The 20,714-nt window shown below is 43.3% G+C and overlaps 2 protein-coding genes and 1 long non-coding RNA gene across 6 annotated transcripts; 2 read left to right on the top strand and 1 right to left on the bottom strand.

Moving 5' to 3' along the window:
• Window positions 1-3,470: 3,470 nt before the first annotated feature.
• On the bottom strand, window positions 3,471-11,518 carry LOC130529997 (uncharacterized). The gene is made up of 3 exons (XR_008951692.1): window positions 11,397-11,518; window positions 7,309-7,387; window positions 3,471-3,599 (listed from the first exon to the last, which is right to left on the bottom strand). It is a non-coding gene; the product is annotated as an uncharacterized LOC130529997 (long non-coding RNA).
• Window positions 7,270-19,573, top strand: tmem201 (transmembrane protein 201). 4 transcript variants are annotated; one of them, XM_057040771.1, is made up of 11 exons: window positions 7,270-7,425; window positions 11,960-12,080; window positions 12,209-12,403; window positions 12,495-12,674; window positions 12,993-13,351; window positions 13,422-13,622; window positions 16,558-16,778; window positions 16,868-16,930; window positions 17,000-17,284; window positions 17,449-17,580; window positions 18,304-19,573. In XM_057040771.1, exons 3-11 carry the CDS (start codon window positions 12,245-12,247, stop codon window positions 18,417-18,419), a joined length of 1,716 nt encoding a protein of 571 aa, XP_056896751.1. In that variant the 5' UTR covers window positions 7,270-7,425; window positions 11,960-12,080; window positions 12,209-12,244; the 3' UTR covers window positions 18,420-19,573. The 4 variants fall into 4 exon arrangements, with proteins under 4 accessions (XP_056896751.1, XP_056896753.1, XP_056896752.1 ...); XM_057040773.1 differs by having other exon boundaries at window positions 7,275-7,425; window positions 11,960-12,093; XM_057040772.1 differs by lacking the exon at window positions 7,270-7,425 and adding an exon at window positions 10,534-10,672.
• Window positions 9,112-11,151, top strand: foxl2l (forkhead box L2-like). The gene has a single exon (XM_057040774.1). It carries the CDS (start codon window positions 9,950-9,952, stop codon window positions 10,700-10,702), a length of 753 nt encoding a protein of 250 aa, XP_056896754.1. The 5' UTR covers window positions 9,112-9,949; the 3' UTR covers window positions 10,703-11,151.
• Window positions 19,574-20,714: the final 1,141 nt, after the last annotated feature.

Genomic DNA, 20,714 nt, shown 5'->3' with positions numbered 1-20,714 from the left:
GCAAAACTGCAAATCCAATCTATCCTCTCGTCTGCCCTGCTGATGCCACGTCTCCATCCTCCTCGCTCTGCTGCAGCCTTGCGATCACAGAGCAAACCTCAAAAGATGTTGAAGGGCTGGTGTTGAAACAGAACTCTATACTTTTGACTTTTTAAAACAAAGCTGAGTCTCTTAATTATGCAGACCCACATCCCTGTGAGTCACAGCCAGGTCACTGCCCAAAATCTCAGAAAATCCAGAAATGAACCCTGGAACAATGAATCAAAGGTCCTATGAGCGTCCGCCTGGAACTAACTGAGATCCATGAAAGCATTAAATCTCTTCCTCTGCACAATCCATTTAGCATGGCTCTGCCACACTCCTCCAGGGGGGTGCTTGTGCTGGATACCAGTCATTGCACCAGGGGAATAATTTATGCACCCAGCGGACCCAGTATTTGTGTGAGTGTGCTTGCCTCTGTTTTCTCTGAGTAGATGTGCGTGTGTGGTGTATGTGGAGGATTTTCCTCTTTTCTGGGACACCGCAGGTCCTCATGAACCAACATAAGCCTGTTGGACACACATCAGTGGGGTGAAGGGACGTCACTAGAGGTGAACCGGGCTCCCAGGGTCTTACAGGCCCTTAGGAGGAGCAGGATGACCTTTAATCAGGGATCAGGTGCCTGGGTTGCAGCTGGAAGACCACAGGAGTCCTGATTATATTCGAAACACCCCCCTTCCCCTCCAGGTCACACCCCCCAGCTGGCTGTCCACCTTGAGCCAGGACACTGACACGGCAAGATGAAGCACTCAGTGCAAGCATGAGGTGTACATTTATGATGAAGCCTCAAAGTTGATCTCCAAGATCTTCATCCACCCACTGAAAATACCATATATGGTCCAGAGACTCTACATGTTCAGGATTTTATTTTATTTACCACTCTTCCAAATATTGTGCATCTCACTGAAAGATCAAAAGCAGCAAATCAAATATTTTGGCATTCATTTAGCGAGGGAAAATTGGCCAAACTTGCAATTGTTGTCATGTGTTGGGTCTGTAAATCAGCACTGACTTCTCAACTGACTTCTTTGGAGTGAGAACTGACGATATCTTATGATGCCATCACAGCATTGAGACATTCTGAAGGAATTTCTTGAAAAAGGAGAAGTAACACTCCTGAGCTAAAACAGATCCATGATATTTACCACTCAGACATCGTCGGTATGCTAATAAAAGCAGACATTTTGTGCCACATCTTGGAAACCCCAATAAAGCTTCAAGGTTTTCAACCCATTGCCAAGGTCTGGAGAACCAGTTTTCCACAGAAGGTTGTCAGGGTATGTCTAAATCAATGATGCTATTTTGGCCACGGTGGAAAATACATTTGATTTAAATCTGTTGGATGTACTCTCCGACACACACGCCCTAGGGTGTGTTTTGGACATAGCATGCAACGGACCAGTCAAACTCCCATCTTTCATCCCTACAGCTGCGTGGATAACGCTGTACGGTGTGGCCAGATTACATGAGCAATGTTAAGGCATCAGTACAAGTGCATTTTTATCTCTTGGATTGTTACATTGCGAGCTAAGTATCCACACCTTGTGCACCTGCTTGGGCATGTATTGCTAACAACTGCTTTAATCTAATGATCAGTTGACTTTGTTTGATGTAATATCTTATTTAATCCTTGAGAATCCAAATCCGCCCATGCAAACATGCCTACAAATGCCCCTTGTTTATAGATGATGGAATGGTATTAGGGGGGTCCCGCAGCATTAGTATTATTATTGATAATAATGTTATTATTCCTATTTTTATTAGTATTTTTGTTATTGTTATTAGAAGGAACAATAATAATACCCACAGCCTTTCAACCACACACACCTTGGCCCTGTAGGGGAGTCAAGCCCCCCTCCTATCGGCCACCCCAAGGATTAGCCCCCTACCCCCTCGTCTCCGCTCATTGCCATCCCCTCTTGCCCTATTATCATATTTGATCCACGGCTACCCCCCTCCCCCTACCTTACATATTCACCCTCCCACATGCACCACCAGCAAGGCATGCCCCCTTTTCTATGACTACTCTCAGGAAGAAGAAGAGGAGGATGAAGAGGCAGGGGCTTTCATGGTGAACAATCTGCCAGGGAGATGAAGAATGAGCGGGCACTCAATTAAGGGCTGCCCATTGAGCCCGCGGAGTGAGCCTGAATGCGGGCCCCTCCAAAGGAATGGAGTCCCATGAATAGATTGTGGGCCTTCATGAAATATTAAAGAGCGGACGGATTTCCCACAATATTTGTACACCTCCCTTTGTGGGGATTTCTCTCTCCATTGAGCCTGAAACTGTTAACACATCCGCTCTGAAGCGCGGCCCGCAGACTGTGCTAAAGAGCCTCATGGTCCGAGCGTATAATGCTCCCCACCGTCACCTCTTTTTACCCCTGCTGCCCTTGTCTGTCTCCCTTTATTTTATCTTTCCTTCTCTATCTGTCCATCCTTTGCTCTTTCCTCTCCGTGTTCCTGCCCGTGAACTATTCATGGAGGGGATTACAGCGGTTTTAATGACCACCTGTCTTTCTTCCACTACTGTATTGTGCCATGCCAGGCCAAGCAGCAAGCATTCCCTCGTGGTATTAAGGGGTCATATTGCTAACTGGTGATCCTTGTCTCCAACAACCCTTCCCTGACAGCCGAAGCCACCCAGACTTCCCCTCCATAATTAATAACCTCAGTCCTGTCATGAGACAAAGACCAGCCTGCATTATTGGTGTAAAAAATTCTATAATTCAGGTGGACAAGGCCATTTTTTCACTCTGTATGTCTGTCTCTCTCTCTCTCTCTGTCACACACACACACACACACACACACACACACACACACACACCACACACACACACACACACACACGTACACACAGATCAGGCTGAGGGGAGCTATAGAGACTGTGGTCTGTGTAGTTAAGTAGGTGGTTAAAGCACCATTAGCATCAGAATGGCTGCATATTCCTGCCATGAGTCAACATTAGTTCATGGCGGAGTTGAAGACTTGAGGTCGGGCAGCAAACTAAATCTCTCGCCGCGACTCTGAAGTGTACTCAACTCACGGTTTGATTCCCGTGGGTCAAGGCGAGGGTCACCGTGCAGATGAATATAACGAGATGTGGTGGATATACAGACTGAATCAAAGCGCATTATATTTCTGTCTTTGCTACAGGAATTTCCTGTATGTTTGTCAGTGCATGATTGCGTAAAATAATATGGGTTTTTTTTAGCCTGTAAATAAATAATATTGAGGATAATGATTATTTATGATTGAGTACTGAATAATTATTCAGATTACATGTATAGGAATGGAATGTCAGGGTTAAAACTGATGCAGTCTTTATCATTTCTGGGTCTCTCAAGAAAATTTACTGTCTCTGGCAGAGAAAATGTATCAGACACATCATGAAGGGGGAAGCTCGTCTTTTTACACATGATGTTTTGACATTTTAAGAGTTTGACTAAAAGGATTTATTTCACGACGGCTGGATTTCATTTGACAACTTTAACCAGTAGGGATTTCAGAACTTCCTCCTCGTGTCTTTTAGAGGTCCATCGTGTTGGATTTGGCAGCACCTAGTGGTGAAAGCACAGATTTCACAATGAGTGAATCTTCAGTCAGGACAAAGTTCAATTTTACACCGCTGCATCAACAAAACCAGAGGTTTGTTGTTTTGTTTTAGACATATTTCAAAATTACCTCTGAAATTTGATCTTATTTTTCCCCTAAAGTTTTAGTTAGAGAAATGCTATTTATTTTACTTAACATTCCAGGCTAGTGTGGAAACATGGTGGGACAACACTGATGCACTAGTGGAGAAGTACCCGGCTCAATGTCTTACTCACTTCATGCTCCAAAGTGTCCTAAATACGGATATTAACATTCAAGCATGTTTATGCTCTTTAAAAAGCCTTTTAATGCACATCAGAAACCAGAAGTAACAATAGAACGTTATCTTTCTAAGACAACACGAGTTCCTCTGTTCCACGAGTTCCACTATCACTTGCTTTTCATACATTTAAGACATAACTTTGCATTTTCCTTAGGATTTATATGTAGTAATTCCTCATTAGAGGCTTGATTGGAGCATGTTTTGTGTGGAACAACCTCATTAATGGGATAATCTCAGCAACAGATTCTTGAAAACATTCCAATTTGCAAGCGGTGATTTCACTAGATGTGAAACCTTTAGTTCCTGCCAGGTTCTTAGTTTATCTCCTGCAATCTGATGTCTGAAGGGCGTCACAGAGGGAGCATGTGCTGGGAAGAAGCTCGGCCGTCCATTCCAACAGATCCCCAGCTGTGGAGCACATGGGAGCGCAGCCCTCTTGGTCTGGCCTCCATATGTTGAGGTCTGGGGTCCAGGCTGTCAGCATAGCTCCAGTACACGGAGGGCAGTTGGGGGGCACAAGAGAGGCGGGGTGGGTTCTTGGTAGATGTTGGGGAGGGCAGCTGGTCCACCAGCATTGTACCAGGAGGACAAGAGCTGAGCAGGGCCCAGCAGGAGAGTGGGGGCCTTTTCTAAAGAGCGATCAACTGGAGCTCCTTTTCTCACACCCTGCTCACTTTATCCCGCTCTGTATCTCCTCCACACCCTCCGTCTTTCCTCCATCCTTCCTTCCTTTATTCCTCAGATTGATACACTGGCTGAAATGTGATTTTCTTGTGTCTTTCTTTATGAAATGGCATTCTTGCCCTTCCCGCATCCCACCCACTTGTCCAACAAACCTATTCTCCACTGGAATTTAATTGAACCACAGTGCTTTGTTTTTTTTAGCCATCAAGAGCACATCAAAGTCACTCATGAGAGGAGGCATTAAAAAGACGAAGGGGCCACGGACAAGACAAATCTCTTTGGCTTTTCCCGCACACAATGCTTCTCATTTGAATTTCCCCATATATTGCTGATCACCATTCAGAATGGTGCCCCTGATGAAGTGTTGTTTTTGTGGTTTCTCGCATGAATTCCAAAGCCCCCAGGGATACATTTTGCTTTTTGTCTTTGACTTCAAAGCTATCTGAAATGGGACGTGTCGGAATGACGAAAATGAAGGGTCGTTGGGTCCAATTCTGGGTGTTGTTTACCAACGTTCACACCGAGCATCAAATACGGAGTCACCACAGGGCACAGCACAACACATTTCTCAAGCTCTGTTGTTTTTTCAGACTGAATAAGCACAATGGGTCAAACATTCTTGCTAATTGTGCCTGGGTCTAACGAAGGCCCCCTTCTTTTGATAAAAAATTTAATTTATGAGATGCACCCTGCAGTGAATGAGTACATAAAGGCTCATCCAGTTTGCACCCTTGGCCCTCGTTTTAATGTATGATGTCAACGCATGCGGTTATGGGGGCAAGTTATGGGTGTACGAAGGCATAAAGCAGACATATTTCCTACAAAACAATCTGTTTATGTTACTTTTAATGGTTTGTCACAAATAAAACCAGCAAACCAATGATAAGATTGTTTGGTTCCAGGATATTACAAGTCGATCTTTCGTTTTGTGTTTATTTTACATGTTTTAGTTTTAAGAATTTGCACTCTTTCATCTTATGTGTGAAAGATTTAATATATGTGTGTGTGTGTGTGTGCGTGCGTGCGTGCGTGCGTGCGTGTGTGTGTGTGTGTGTGTGTGTGGTGTGTGTGTGTGTGTGTGGTTGAAATATCAGGTTGCACATAAACGGAAAAATAGACCCGCGACTGCATGACACAGCCTTGAACACTGCTCTTCTGCCGCCATCTAGTGGTTTTATGTAAGGATAGCATCTAAAATCTTTATCTCTTTAGCGGATTTATCAGCAGAATGGTTGAAATATCCATGTGGCAAGGTTTAATATTAATTATGAAACAAGCGTTTTGTAAAATATATAGCCCACCTATAAGAACTGAGTTTTAGGTATATGTTTAGCTGCATTTTAACTTGGTTACAACCACGTTTTAATTCTATTAGTAGTCTTTCCACTTGCCTCCACAAGATGGCAGAGGATAGAAAGAAATAGATAATTTGCAGTACAATACTGCTGCTACAACACTACAGTCGATGTAAGATTTAAGAAATGATGCATTTCCTATTTAAATTCATTTAGAAATGTAGGTTTTTGCAAAAGAGAATAAATACAAAGAAGAATCAGACCTAAATCAAGGCTACAGCTGTGTCATCCACAAATAACTTCAAGTTGAGTCACAATCTATAATCTAATATACAACATACATTATAATTGTTGGCTGAGCAAGTGATCACAAGTGATACATTTCCATTGCATGCATTGTTTTTATAAATTTGACTACTGGGTGAGTTCATCAGAAGGTAACTGAGGTTAATTGTAATATAAGAAATGTGGAAAACACTGGATTCCTCAGAATGTAATCTGTCATCTCGGGAATCCTTGTTATCTTTCTTTTATAGACAGAATAGATTTTATCTTTCAAAACTGACAGGAGAGCATAACAGTGTTGTCTTAACCTCAGGAGAGGAACGTCTGTTCCAACAGCTAAAACCTGTTTACTGTAGCAGATGCTGTACTCTGTTTAGAGAATCACGCCTCAGAATTAAAGGATGTGAAACGTGTCCGGGGTCAGACCAGTCGAGAACTGATCAAGCAGAACCCTATTGAATGAGCAATGCATTGTGGGAGCTGAGTGACATCATGAAGCCTGCTGGCGCTAAGAAGGGTATGATAGCGCTCTCATGGGCATGCGGACATGACTAACAGATTCCATCGTGCTGATAATAATGTCTTAACTGATCCTGGTGTGGCGATCAGGTGACAATCCCGTCACTGGGACAGGAAGTGATTTCTCTGAAATGGTGGTGTCCGCTGTATGAAGTAAAGAAAGCTGGTTTTTCAACACCAAAACAATTTTAAACATTAATTTAACCTGCTCTGACTAAGTTACCCTAATGAAATTAAGGTTATAAAAGAGAAAACAGAAGGTCAATTTTATTTCCCATTCAACCTCCTGCAGTCATATTATGCTAGTTTATATCAATCAATCTTTATTTATATAGTGTCTGTTACAATCAAAATTGTTTCAAGGCGCTTTCCAGAATCCCAGGGCCTGACCCCCAACAAGCAACAGTGGCAAGGAAACTCCCCTTTAACAGGAAGAAACCTTGAGCAGGGCCAGGCTCATGTAGGGGGACCCTCCTGCTGATGGCCGGCTGGTGGAGATCTTTGCTAGATTAACAGGTTAGTGACATCCAAACAGATAGTTCACAGCAAATTCCTTTGGTGCACAGTTGCATGAGTCCAGAAGATTGAGTCGAACTGCCAGTGACAAACCTTCTAATGCTGACCAGAGATCAGGTCTTCAACGTCAACGTGAGATGTGAAACTGACAAAGAATTCAGGATCTTTCCATCTGATTGAGACAGAAGGTGGCAGCGAACGCGTTAGCTTGTGAGTCATGGGTAATATATTCAATTCATAATTCAATGTACCGGTAATTGACCCCAAGGGTCAATTTTAGGTCCAACCCTTTTTAATCTTTACATGCTTCCTCTTGGGGACGTCATCAGGAGCCACGGCATCAGCTTCCACAGCTATGCTGACGATACGCAGCTGTACATCGCCGTGGCTCCTGATGACACAGGGCCAGCTGATGCCCTTTTTAACTGTATTCTAGATATCCAGTCATGGATGGCAGAAAACGTCCTACAGCTCAACCAGGACAATACAGAAGTCTTAGTCATTGGTCCTGAAGGTCAGAGAGAGAAACTTGTACCAAAGTTAAAGGATTTTAAGCCATCTCAATTTGTAAAAAATCTGGGTGTGATCTTTGACTCTGAGCTTAGTTTTATTCCACACATCAAAAACATAACAAAGGTAGGTTTTTACCACCTGAAGAATATAGCCAGAGTCCGCCCGTTTCTCTCTCAGGCCAGCACAGAGGTGCTGATGCACGCTTTTATCTCTTGACGTTTAGATTATTGTAATGCCCTGCTCGCTGGTCTTCCAAAAAAAGAGCATCACAAACCTACAGTTATTACACAACTCAGCTGCACGAGTGCTGACGAGGACCAGAGGGCGGGAGCACATCACACCAGTTTTAGAATCGCTGCATTGGCTACCCGTGCGTTTCAGGATCGATTTTAAGGTTCTTTTATTAGTTTTTAAATGTCTTAATGGTCTTGGCCCGACTTATTTATCAGACATGCTTTTATATTATCAACCCTCACGGACTCTGAGGTCCTCGGGCACCGGCCTTTTAACCATTCCACAAGTAAGCTCTAAAACGCACGGGGAAGCGGCCTTCAGTTATTATGGTCCCCGACTGTGGAACAGCCTGCCGGAGAACCTCAGGGCCGCAGAGAGACTGTTGAGATTTTTAAAAAGAGGCTCAAGACACACCTTTTTAATCAGGCCTTAACTGATTTTCTGATTATTTTTAATTTCTTTTATGCCCTCATGCTTTTTTATGTCTTATCCTTATTTTACTTGATACTTTTACTGTTTTACTCCCTCAGTTCTTATTCTCAGTTTTTAGTCTTTTATCCCATTTACTGTTTTAGTCTGTTTTAGTCTTAGTACTGTTTTACTACTTCAATTCTTAGTTCCTTAGTTTTTAGCTTTTATACCTTTTATCCCATTTACTGTTTCAGTCCTTCAGTTTTTAGCTCCAGTGTCTCCTCATGGTGTTTCCTCATGGGGGCCTGCCAGGCTGGGAGATGTTTCCGGTCTACCGCTGGAGGTGCTGTCCAGTGGTCGACTCTGGCCTGGGTGGTTAGGGGGCTCTGTGCTTTGGTGTGGAGCCTCCGGTCTGTCCGGGTCAGGGTGGTCTTTGTGGCGGTACCACCTGTGGTCACAGACCGTGACCTCCCTCAGCATGGTGGGCCCCCAAAGGTGGCGTCTCCTTCGCATCAGGTCTCGGTGCCCAGCCATGTCTCAGCTTGCCTCAGCTTGTTTATGTGTGTGGGTGTGTGTGTAAGTGTGTTGTATGCATGTGTGTGTGTGTCCTTTTCTTGATTCTCTTGTTCTCTTTGCTGTTTTTATCCTCTGTGAGACACTTTGTGCTACCTAGTGTATGAAAAGTGCCATATAAATAAAGATTGAATTGAATTGAATTGAATAATTAAATTCATGTTCTTTACAAAAAAAACAACAACTATGTAATAATCATTTAACTAACGTCTTTAATAATTGTAATAGTCTTTGACACACAGTGTATACTCAGAGACTTTATGGCTTACATTTTATGGCCACTTTCACATTCTGCTATTTTAAAATCAAACTAAAAATGATATCTCATATTTAAATGCTGCTGATATCTTGTAAAACGTTTCCTTGGTTTAGGCCAAAGAGGGAAAAACAATAAAAATCGCCGCACGCAATAAAACTGTTAAAATGTTGAGAATAGCGGCTGAAGCTTTAACAGTAATGAATAGACATTTATCATCTGATTTGATGTCCCTGGTGATCGTGAGGAAGTCGTGAGAAAGAAATTCCTGTCGTTCTTGGGTTGCCACACATTTTCAGATGAGTTTCATTATCAGCGTGTGGGAGCCGCACAGTCTGGAGAGAAAGCGTGGGTGCTCATTATCTGCCAGCCTTCACCTCAAAAAGCCCTCTACAGTATACATTTAATGTGAGATGAAGGCACTTTGTAAGGCTTTGAGATTCACCGCACTTCAAAACGAACATAAAAGTCTGCAGAGGTGATTTTAATCCTTCCTTCACATCCATGCGCATTATGCACAACTAAAACCGCTGACATCAAGCACCTCACAACTTCTGATTTGTTTTTTAAAAACATTCTGGCGACTCGTTTCAAGCTCGGCTACCCTGAAGTCCACTGAAGTGTCCAAAAGACCGTGGGAACTCGCTGAGATGAAACAATGCACCTGTGGGAGGAGTGCGCGCACCTGCGACGCAAGTGCACTCCCGTCCTATTTCTGCCCCGAGTGGACGCGCAGTAGTTCTGCACATGCACGTTGAACCCCCGACCATGGACGCAAGGGAGGAAACACTGGCCGAGCAGAAGGAGCAGCTCCTGGACATCAGCTCCAGCTCACCGGCCCTGAAGGCCCCAGATGCGCAGGACATCTACAGCCCGCTGAAGCCACCTTATTCCTACGTGGCTCTGATCGCCATGGCCATCGGTCAGAGCCCGGACAAGCGGCTGACCCTCAGGGGCATTTATGACTTCATCACCACCAGGTTCCCGTATTACGCGAAGGATAAGAAAAGTTGGCAGAACAGCGTGAGGCACAACCTGTCCCTGAACGACTGCTTCCTGAAGGTGCCCATCAAGGAGACCGGCGGGGATCGGAAGGGGAACTACTGGGTGCTGGACCCCGCGTTTGAGGACATGTTCGAGAAGGGAGACTACCGGCGAAAGAGGCGGGTGAAGAGGCCCTGCAGACCCCCGAGTCTGGAGTCCCTGTACCTGCAGCCGTACGTCGGAGCCCGCTGGGGTGTGGCCCCCCAGCCCCCTGCATACCCGACATCGCAGCTCTTCCACGGCCACACGCACCTGGTGTCCCCCACCGCCCCGGTGACGTCGTACTATCCGCCTCACTTCAGCCACCCACCTTACGGCTCCTACCACCTCCACCCGCCCCCCCACAACGCGTGTCCCTACGGTGCCGTGACCCAGCCACTAAGCCCGGAGGGGGGGTCGGTTTCCATGGCTTGTAACTTCCAGCAGGTCAGCTCTTATGCTGTATTTGACATGTGAAGCTCACCGGCTCCATTATTTCAACGTCAGTTCTTTAACGCTGAATCGCTTGTTCGTTCTAAAAGTATTTTTGATACATTCTGTTCTTACTGTAAATGATTTTTTTATTTGTTGGACAGTTCAGTTGTTGTAAGGTGAAGTTGTGACTCTGTTATTTATTTTATTTCTGGTGGGGGGTTTTCACCCTCACATTTAGCACTGACAACGTCCCTTACTAAATTCTGAATGTTGGCTGATGTTAATTGACTCTGTGTTTAAATAAAATTGACTTTTGCCTCAAGATTTGATTCAGCCAAACTTGTGGCTGATTGCATATACAGTATTTGAGCACGGTCTTGTTTATTCATTTTGAATAACTAGAACATTAATTATCATCAATAAATGTTATCACTGCGATGCCAATGTTTGCTCTCGTTTTACAATAAAACGGTCTATGTTTTACAATCAAATTAGCAGCTTCAAGTTTCAAATGTGTTTATATGATTGTTTAACGCATGTCATAAAAGATATTAAAATAATCTATAAGCGAGAGTCTTGAAATTCAAGGCTTGAATCGATTTGTGTAATTAAAAACATAAAAAAATGTATTTTGCACGAGGTTCTGCTTAAAACTGATTTTTATATTTCTAATCTGACATGAACTTTTACAAAACACATGTTGCGAACATAAAACTGCCATTTTCGATTGACTCACCTTTGAAGCTGACAATTGCGCGCGCCCGAGTGGTGACGTAGTTTCCGTTTCCGCTGCCCAGGCGTTAACAAAAGGGCATCGTCTTGCCGCGTGCACCCCTGAGCCTTGTGTTGCGGTACGGTTAGCTAACCGAGCTTCTCATGTTTTGCTAGCGAGTGTACCGCTGCAGCCGCAAATGGAAGCGTTTAACCATTTAATGTTGGAGTATCCTGAACTGTTGTACAGCGGGGTTGGAGCTACTGCGTTTCTCGCCGGTGGAGCACTGATATATAAATTTATCACCAGGTATGAGTTAATAAGAACATGCTTTTATCGTTTTACCCGGTACAGTCCCAGGTTACGAAACGTTGTTTACAACTCATCTCTGTGGTTCGAAACATCAGAATAAGTGTTTGGATTCATGAGATTGTTCGGCTAACTCGATCGATACTGTTAGATGTTTGCTAACGCAGTTATTAGCTACCACAATATGAATATGCAGTGCCCCGAAAGATCAAATACATATATATTTCAGTCGTATACTTCAAGGCTAATGAATTGCATTGCATCCCTTTTTTGTACAGAAAGAAGCCGATCCACGCAAACGTGAACTGTTGGTTCTGTAACCAGAACACTGTGGTCCCATATGGGAACAGGAACTGTTGGGACTGCCCAAACTGTGACCAGTACAATGGTTTTCAGGAGGTGGGTTTGAAAAGTATGTGGTCCATGTGTATTATTTCCTTCCCTTGGTTGTCAACTGTCACCCTTCCCTTTTGTGCTAAGATCTGTGTTTAAAGACCTTTTGTGTGGTTGATGTGCTTCGTCTGCAGAATGGGGATTACAACAAACCCATCCCAGCACAGTACATGGAGCATCTGAACCATGGCGTGTCTGGTGGGCTTCCTACATCTGAGGCACCCAAGACGCATCAGTGGGTCAACTGTCAGATGCTGTTATGTAGGAAGTGCAACAACAATCAGTCTTTAAAGATAAAGAAATTGGCCTCTTTCATCCCAAGAAATGAAGTACGTACAGTGGTCTTGTTTCGGTATTACACAGTTGTCACCCTTTAATTGTTGTCCGTACCCCAGGCAGTAAATTAGGGTTTGTTTTCAGGAGAACTATGATGAGGAGATAGAAGCCTACAAGCACCACCTGGAGCAGACCTACAAGCTATGCAGGCCATGTCAGACAGCGGTGGAGTACTACATCAAATATCAGAACCGACAACTGCGAACAGTACTTTTAAACCATCAACTTCGACGGAGCCGGGAATCAGACAGGGCCTATTTAAAGGTGTGTAGTACGCCACTGTTCCAGAGTGACAAAAATAAATGTCAGTGATTTTATAGGAAGCACGAAAAGGCTGGAAGTTTTGATCTACTTATCTTATTACATTGTTATGAAATGCTGAGCTATGTTTTGGTACCTAGTTGTTGCGTTAGTGTTTGACTCTATAAACAGGTAATAACTAACACTAGAAAAGCAAAGCCAAGCAGATGATTGAAGAGAGAGATCAGAGTTGGCTTCCTATTCATACCGCTCCACAATGTTTTCTATATAGTCAGAAATCAGAAACCAGGATTTGTTTTAAGGTTGTGCTCTCTCTCACAGAGAACCGGGTTTGTGGCTTCTCCTCTGGGCGTCATCCTGTTGAGGATCCTCGCCCTCCTCCTTTGCGCTTTCATGATTGCGGCCACTTTCTGCAAATTGCCAGACAAGTCAAATTCACCGGGTGACCAACAGACCTTAAGTGGTGGAGTCATTCCTAACAAGCCCACCAATGAGTCCAAACCCAACGAACAAGGCACTCGAGGACCGCCAGCATTTCAGGACCTGCTGGAGCTTCTCCCAGATCAGGTCACTGAAAACGCCCGGGTCGTGTGGCAGCACGGGAGAGACAACCAGATTGCTGTAGTTTCTCTCGGCCTGTTGACCTGCTTGACTGCTATATTTTTAGCAGGATCCGTAAGGTAAGCATTAGCTTAGCACATTTCTTTGAGACCGTAACAAAGCTTCAACCACATCCGTGTTACGTTTCAGGTTGAGGAGGATCGACGTGATGGCTTCTGTCCTCTGGTTCATTATCCTGTGCCTCTACCTGTCTGAGAGCTACTTTACTGTTACCTTGAGCTGGATGGACACAGCCAAACGCTGCACCATCTCCCTCTGTTGCCTAGTCTCCTTCGCTGCTGCTGTCGCTACTCACAAACCGCTGGGTCCGAGAAGAGCCCGATACCGAAGGTCAGAGCCCGAGCAGTAATGTTAAAATAGTGTTGGAGGAAAATAGGATGTTATGATGTTACACTTCAACAGTACAAAGAACACCTTTTTAGATGATTCCCACTCTTTTTACTTTAAGTGCGACACACATCACAGTGCAACAAAAGCAAATAAATCTCAGCTTCCTATGAGGTGAAGGTTGCATCAAGGGCATTGATGCTAAGGAATATTGGGCCAAACTAATCCAACATGAGAGAGTTTTGCTGACTTTTGAATGTCCTCCTTTATTAACCCTAGTTCCGTGTAGCTGTGGGTGAGAACACTACCTTTGCATGAACTACTAATGTGTGAGAGTACTGCAGCATGGCCTTTGCCCTCCTGTGTTCAGTGTAATCTAAATCCATCATCAATCATCTGAGGCTACTATTTTATTTTTGTGGAATTGCAGAGGATTACATCATCGGTGACATAACCGTTGATTTTAGAATCAAAGATTGAAGTTTGTGTTTGTCCTGACTTGGCTGACTGCGTCCAGTCTTCATTAGTCCATCGATGGTGCTTTCAGGCTGTAAAGTACCAGCGTGGAGATCATGATGCATCTTCATTCAGCTGGGTTTGGATACCTGAAGCTCCTCCCAGTGGTTTTTATCTGTCTGATACTCTCTGCTCCTATTTTCTGCCCTTGGACTTGGAATGATTGCGTCGCTGTAACAACAAAACTGAGAAGAATCATTTGCATGTTTAAAATTAAACCCATGTTAAGTATTAATTCTAAACACCCAGAGGTAACCCCTTTAACACTAACAGAAACACGATATGTTTTGCTTTTACCTTTACATGATTCCTTTAAAGCATCTACAACAGGTTACGCTGTAGCACACACAGTGACGACTGTGCATCATTGCAGTGTAAATAACCAAGGAAATTCAGCATCATTGTAGACTGGAGAAATGTTACCATTTGAGATGCAGCTTCACCATCTGAGGGTCGAAAGCTGAAGCCGTACTCTGTTAAACGGTCGGGGTTTTATCATTGTTTTGGTAAGGACTGAATGTTGATGCTTTGTGTGTGTCGCTGCCAGGTTTTGAGCCCATGTTGACTTGTGTGATTATCACATGGTTTGTTGTTTTAAAATGTGTTGGCTTATCTCATCCGTTGCAGAATTTAACTGCCATTTACTTTATTTTTAACTACTGACCAATATTTAATCATTTTGAAAATGTTTCTCATTTGCAGCTAAACTGATAAAATACAGTTACTAAGCACTTCTTTTCATTTTTTTGTCGAACTTTCCTTTAGTTTAACCCAAATACTGCGTCAGTGCTGAGTAGAATAATGGAGTCATGGCAGAAATAGGTAAACGTGTTACAAGTAAAAGCTGTGATGGATTATTAGGTTGCACTGAGTAATGTTAATTTTGTATCTTGCATGCCATGAATCTGGAGTCACAATATGCAAGCTTTTAAGGTTCAGTGTGTAAGATTTAGTGGCATCTGGAGGTCAGTTTTCAGACCACAACAGTAAAACGGTACACTCTAAAACCTTTTTGGCTTGAAGGCTCGGGGCCTTTGCTAACTGTGGGCCATCCAAATGAGTTATTCCATGACAAATATCTCCACAGCAGTTATTATTATTATTACCGATGTAATATTAGCATATATTCAAGTTTGTATTAAAGTGTTTGTTGTGGACTACTGTTGAAACATTCTGTCACCCACAGAGGCCCCACATTAATGTGTACAGAAATACCTCCGTTTCGATATTTTAGACACTACAAAAGCATGTCTGCTCATATAGATCGTTCAATATCTTACGCACTGGACCTTGGAATTGATGATTTTTACATGAATAATGTGAGATGAATGCTTAATTCTGATACAGAATGAATCCTGGATGATTAGTCGGCATTGGAATAAGAGTATTAAACATGCTAATGCTGTAGCATACGAACGTTTTCTGGCCGTCTTATAAACTGCATCACGCCAAGACCCTGCTGTTGAAACTGTTGACAAAGATCAGATTTACTCCTGATTATGGTCAGCCTGCTCTCCTCCGGTACGCCCCGAGTTGATCTGCTGTACTGAAGCCTGAAACTGTTGCGGGATAAAAGCCTGCACGAAAGAATCTTGTGGGTCTGATCTGCATCTCGCTGGGTTTCATTTCAGTATCTGTTTTTACATGTAATCTGAAATTGTTTTATCATTGCCAAAGTTATACCTGTCATGGTCTCATCTTTGTGTTTGCTTTCAAGCCTGTGTGCATGTTCATGTAGAACATTTTTAACTTGAGTGCATTTTAGAAAATGTGCCATCCCAATAAGCTGTATGGCTTTAAGCACTATGAACCCGCAACTTTGAAATCATTGCTAGAAGGATTTTTCTAATGTTTGAACGCACTGTTAAGGAATTTCCAGTATGTAGCTAACCCTTTTCTGTAATGCGAGTTGCAGTAATACTAACAGGTTTTTAATATTAGAGCAATAATTCTTCTAAACTAGTGTGACCTGGTCAGTGTTTGTATATTTTTATTGCAGCCTCAGAGGTTTCATCCATGTTGGGTACTGAAGCTGGACATTTTGGAGTCCCATCTGAGCATTTTGTGAGAGCGTTTGCTGTAAATGGAACATAATAAACGATAAATATAATCAGACTCGTCTGCTTGTGTGTGTTGATCTATCTGAAAAGATAACGTGTGCGTTGGAAATGTGAGCGTGTCCTGTTGCGTTACAGGGCCGCGTTTGTTATCACAACAGCTGCAGTGACATTTGTCTGAAAGCTGTGCCGTCATTTCACACTCCAACGGGGGACGGAGCTGAACTGTAGACGTTGTGTGCGGGACATGAAGACAGCTAATGTCCTTAAGCAAAGTGTCCCGCGGTGATGTGGAAGTGTTTTGCACGTGCTGGTTTTGATCACGAGTTCATGTTGGAGTCTGTTGCGTTGCTCTTGTGTTGCAGATTCCTTGCAGGTAGCTCGACGGCGCCCCCCCTCAGCGGCCAACCTCTCTTCCCGCCTCCTGACTTGGTGGAATCCTTCATCCCTGCCCCACCGCCCAACCTGTCCAAGCTCATCAATCACCATCAGAGTCCCCGGGAGCGTAAGGCGTCCCCCTCTTCTCTGCCCGGGCGCCTCAGCAGAGCCCTTTCCCTCGGCACGATCCCCTCCCTCTCCAGGACGGGTATGAAAGAAAAGTTCAGGGCTGGGATGTTGGAGACAGACGTCTAAACTGTTTGGTGGTGTTACAGCTTGCGATTGTCTCATTTTCAGATTCTGGGTTCCTGTTTAGTGGCAGCAGACCGGCCTCGCTGTACAAGGAGTCTCCGTCTTCAGGTATTCAATCATCAGTTTGTGTCCCTGTCTCTCAGATCGTTTGACACTTTTGATGTCTTTTTGTCTCAGATTACTTTTCACTGAAGTCAGGAAGCCGTCCATCGTCCCCAGGCCCCTCTCCAACTCCTTCAGTGGCTGGGTCCGTTACATCCAGTTCAGGTTCTGCCAGGCGGCGTCCTCTCATCAGTCCCGCTCGCCTCAACATCAGCGGCCAGAAGCTCCATTTGTTTTCAACCGAACAGGAATCCCCCATCATGTCTCCTCCAGTTTCTCCGCCATATTTTCTGGCTGAGCAGAGCTCCATTTACAGCAGCTGCTTTTCTAACAAAGCAGCACACTTTCAGAGCCACAATGGTAAATTTAAAGTTCATTAAATGTTGCAGTAGCCGCTTGTCATTCATGGTGCTGCCACTAGATGGCAGAGTAAAACATTGTCCAAAGCTAGACACGAACGCTTGAAAAGACTTTACACTCATTAATATTTAGTTTTTTTTAAAAGTGAATGAATTATCTTTCAGATTTGAGTTCTCTACTAAGAGACAGCAGGGTTATTGAAGAAGAAGACGACAGGCGAGGGAGCTCCTCGGACTCCTCCACCTGTCTGGTTGGCACCACTACACAGGGATTGGGTAGCGCCACTCCGCAGAAAGGTAAAATATTTCATGTGAATACAGCAGAATGTTCCATATAGAAACAAATAAAAGTATAGATTTAGAATCAGACGTCATCTGGCGACGGTTAGGGCTTGGGCTTCTAGGTCAGTCAGGGTCAAAGGTAAGGAACTTATTGTTGCTGTGGACCAGAAGCAACAGACTGAGTTAGTTTTGATTAAAGCCATCCATAGGTGGCCAGGGTGGGGACCATTACTCACATAGGTGGGTAATAAGTGAATAGCAGAAGGATATAGATGGCTGTTTTCATTATTCTAATGGTTACTCTTACAGTTTTCATAGGTTTGTTGTTTTCTGTTTGCCATTATTAGGTCTGCCACCATTCATTTCAATTAGCTTAACGAATGAATAAAATCTCTGCAAATGTAAATATTAATATTCAATGTAATTAATAAGACAAACTGTCACGGAGTGTAGAACAAAAGCAGTGAAACTTGGTGCTTTTCTTTGAACAGACAAAATTTATCATCCATATTTGCCCCGGCTGTACATGTTTGTTCGGGAACACAGACACTCCCATACACGCTCTAATATCCACCCCGTAGCTCTGCCACTGCTACCCTCACAGACTCAAACTTACATGAGAGAAGACCAGGAAGAGTTTCTTGTCAGCGTTAATATTGCAGCAGTGGGGACCCTGACACCCTGAGCATGGAATGTGCGTCCTCAGAGCAGGATCTGATGCTGCTCTGCCCCCTGCAGGTTTCCTGAAGCGTTTAATCTGGCCGGGGCTTTTACTGACCAGCCTGACCGCCAACCTGCTGTTCGCCTGCGTCTACGTGTACCACAGGTGGGGGTCCGCCACCGTGCCATCGTAACATGCAGAGTGAGTCGGCCTCCATCACGTGTGGAGCAGATCCCTCAGCAGCCCAGAAACACACCTCCTCTGGTTTTTCCCAGTCGTTTAGCTGCGTGGTGGAACCCCCGAGACTGTTGTGGATCAGCTTGATTCCTGAGCGTGTCGCTGGCCTTCTGACACAAACACGCAGGTTTTTAAAGACTTGAAACGGCTCTTCACAGCTTTTCAGATCCGTACTGTTGAAATGTGCAATAAAATATGTACTGTTCTGTCAAAACTGCTTTGCTCTCATCCCTGCTCCCTCACAAGGTTCTGAGTCTTGCACACAAATCCAGTAACCTGTCAGACATCCTCTGGTGACTTAGCTGTAGGTCCCAGTTTGTTTTTGGTTTTTTGATAAATGAGAAGAAGAATTGAGAATAACTGTTAAATTTGAGAGCATCTGAAGACCGTCTCCTAATTTTGAAATCCTACCCATGTTGAAACAATCTTTTGGAGAATAATTTTAAAATGACTTCCACTCCTAACAATAAGAAGAAGAAATAAAGCGCAGCCCTGGTTGGTTCTCCTGGTCGACTTGATCTGTAATCCTCCTCCTCTTGACATCCACTCGTCTGACCAAGGGATTTTTAAACGCTCTGTTTTTACAGCGCTGGTGCTCCTCTAAATGTTCAGCCGTGAACGTTTGTACATTTTAAACCCCGTTAACGGTAGTTGTCTCTTTAACTCAGGCAGCAACAGCAGTGAGCAGCTTGGGCTACATTCATTTCAATTCCACAAAAACATGTTAAGACCTTTGGAAATTCCAACAACTGAGCTGATCTAATTCATAGCATATTTATGATCAATTTGAAATATTTTTGCACCTATTTGGTTTAAATTAAAAAACACCTGTTTTAATGTCTATATTAGACAGACTGCTGAATTTTGACGTTCATGTTTTATTCTTGTTCTGCACTTTGTTCCTCGGCTGGCGTAGCTCTTGGAGGATGCTGCTCCCTTTAAAAACCAAATTACATCCGAGTTCTTGAGTAAACTGCATTTCACTGTTGGCTATTGTAAATACACAACTATAACTCAAATAGATTTTCAGTACTTAGACTTCGACATTTATACTTCATGTATAAACTGTGTGCATGTATGTGTGTATAAATAAAGATTATTACAGGTAAAGTGGAATTTGGATTTTAATTTGTAAAAATGAAAATATATATTGTATCTTGACTGTCCAATATAAATTTAATCTATGTAATTATGTTATTATCTTAAGTTCATATGTTGGTTTGGGTTTTTTTAAAACTTGGTTAAGCCGAATTTTGTTATTTCATTTACGCTCCAATTTATTTTTAGATGTTTTTAGAGAGCGGTTACAGCGCCCCTTCTGGTCAAATAATCTAACTGCACTTGTTTACATCGCAGTTTAGTTTTTTCTCTTCTTTGGGGAAACAGCTCATTGACTGGTCAGATAAATTAAAAGGTCTCCTCAGATTATATTAACACTTGTAAACTGCTGCAGAAGTATCAGAAGTGCTTCAGTAAAATCCCAACCTGATGGGTTTTTTCTTCATCAAGCTACAGCAAACGGTCATTTCATCTCCAACATTCATTACTTGGTTTCTTTTGATCTTTTAGTTATTTCCTCTCTTGCACATTTACAGGTATAAACACTGCACTCACACTCCTATTCCAATCACCTCTCTTCCAGGTAAATGGATTTCCTGCAGCATTTGTCTTGCTTGATGATCTCAAGGTCATGAAAGCAGCTTCAGCCGTATTTGTTGGACGTTCATGCTTTGAGCCGTCTGCTCTGGCCAGAGACTTTCACTTCCTGTTTTCATTGGCTGCTCTAAATTCACAAGCACTGAGATCTGGTGTGATATCACACAACAGGAAGCCAGTCTGCAAGGAGAGACCATCGGCACCTGCAAACCGAACTGGAATAAAAACAAACACCACGGAGAATCTTGTTATTCCTCTGCGACGTCTAAATTGCGCACACGTCCGTTACGACCCGAGTCAATATTTGTAGTGATGATGGAAAGCCCGCAATTTCCTCTTTTTAATAAAGTGTAACTGATGTGTCTTCCACTCCCATCAGAGCGATATCATGGTTCATGTGAAGGTAAAACAGGGCAACAAAGAGAGTCACAACAGCTCCACATCCCATGCTTATTCATGATATTTACACCTTAAAAAATCAACCCTTATATTATACCCTTATATTATTTATCATTATTTATCATTTATCATATCATTTATCCCAACCTCTTTTATGTAAATGTAACATTATGCTCATATGTAAATTATATACATA

Source organism: Takifugu flavidus, chromosome 8 (assembly GCF_003711565.1).
Source record: "Takifugu flavidus isolate HTHZ2018 chromosome 8, ASM371156v2, whole genome shotgun sequence".
In the NCBI taxonomy this organism is placed as follows: domain Eukaryota; kingdom Metazoa; phylum Chordata; class Actinopteri; order Tetraodontiformes; family Tetraodontidae; genus Takifugu; species Takifugu flavidus.
Note: the sequence above shows the minus strand (reverse complement) of the source record. Positions and strands in the feature narration are given on the sequence as shown.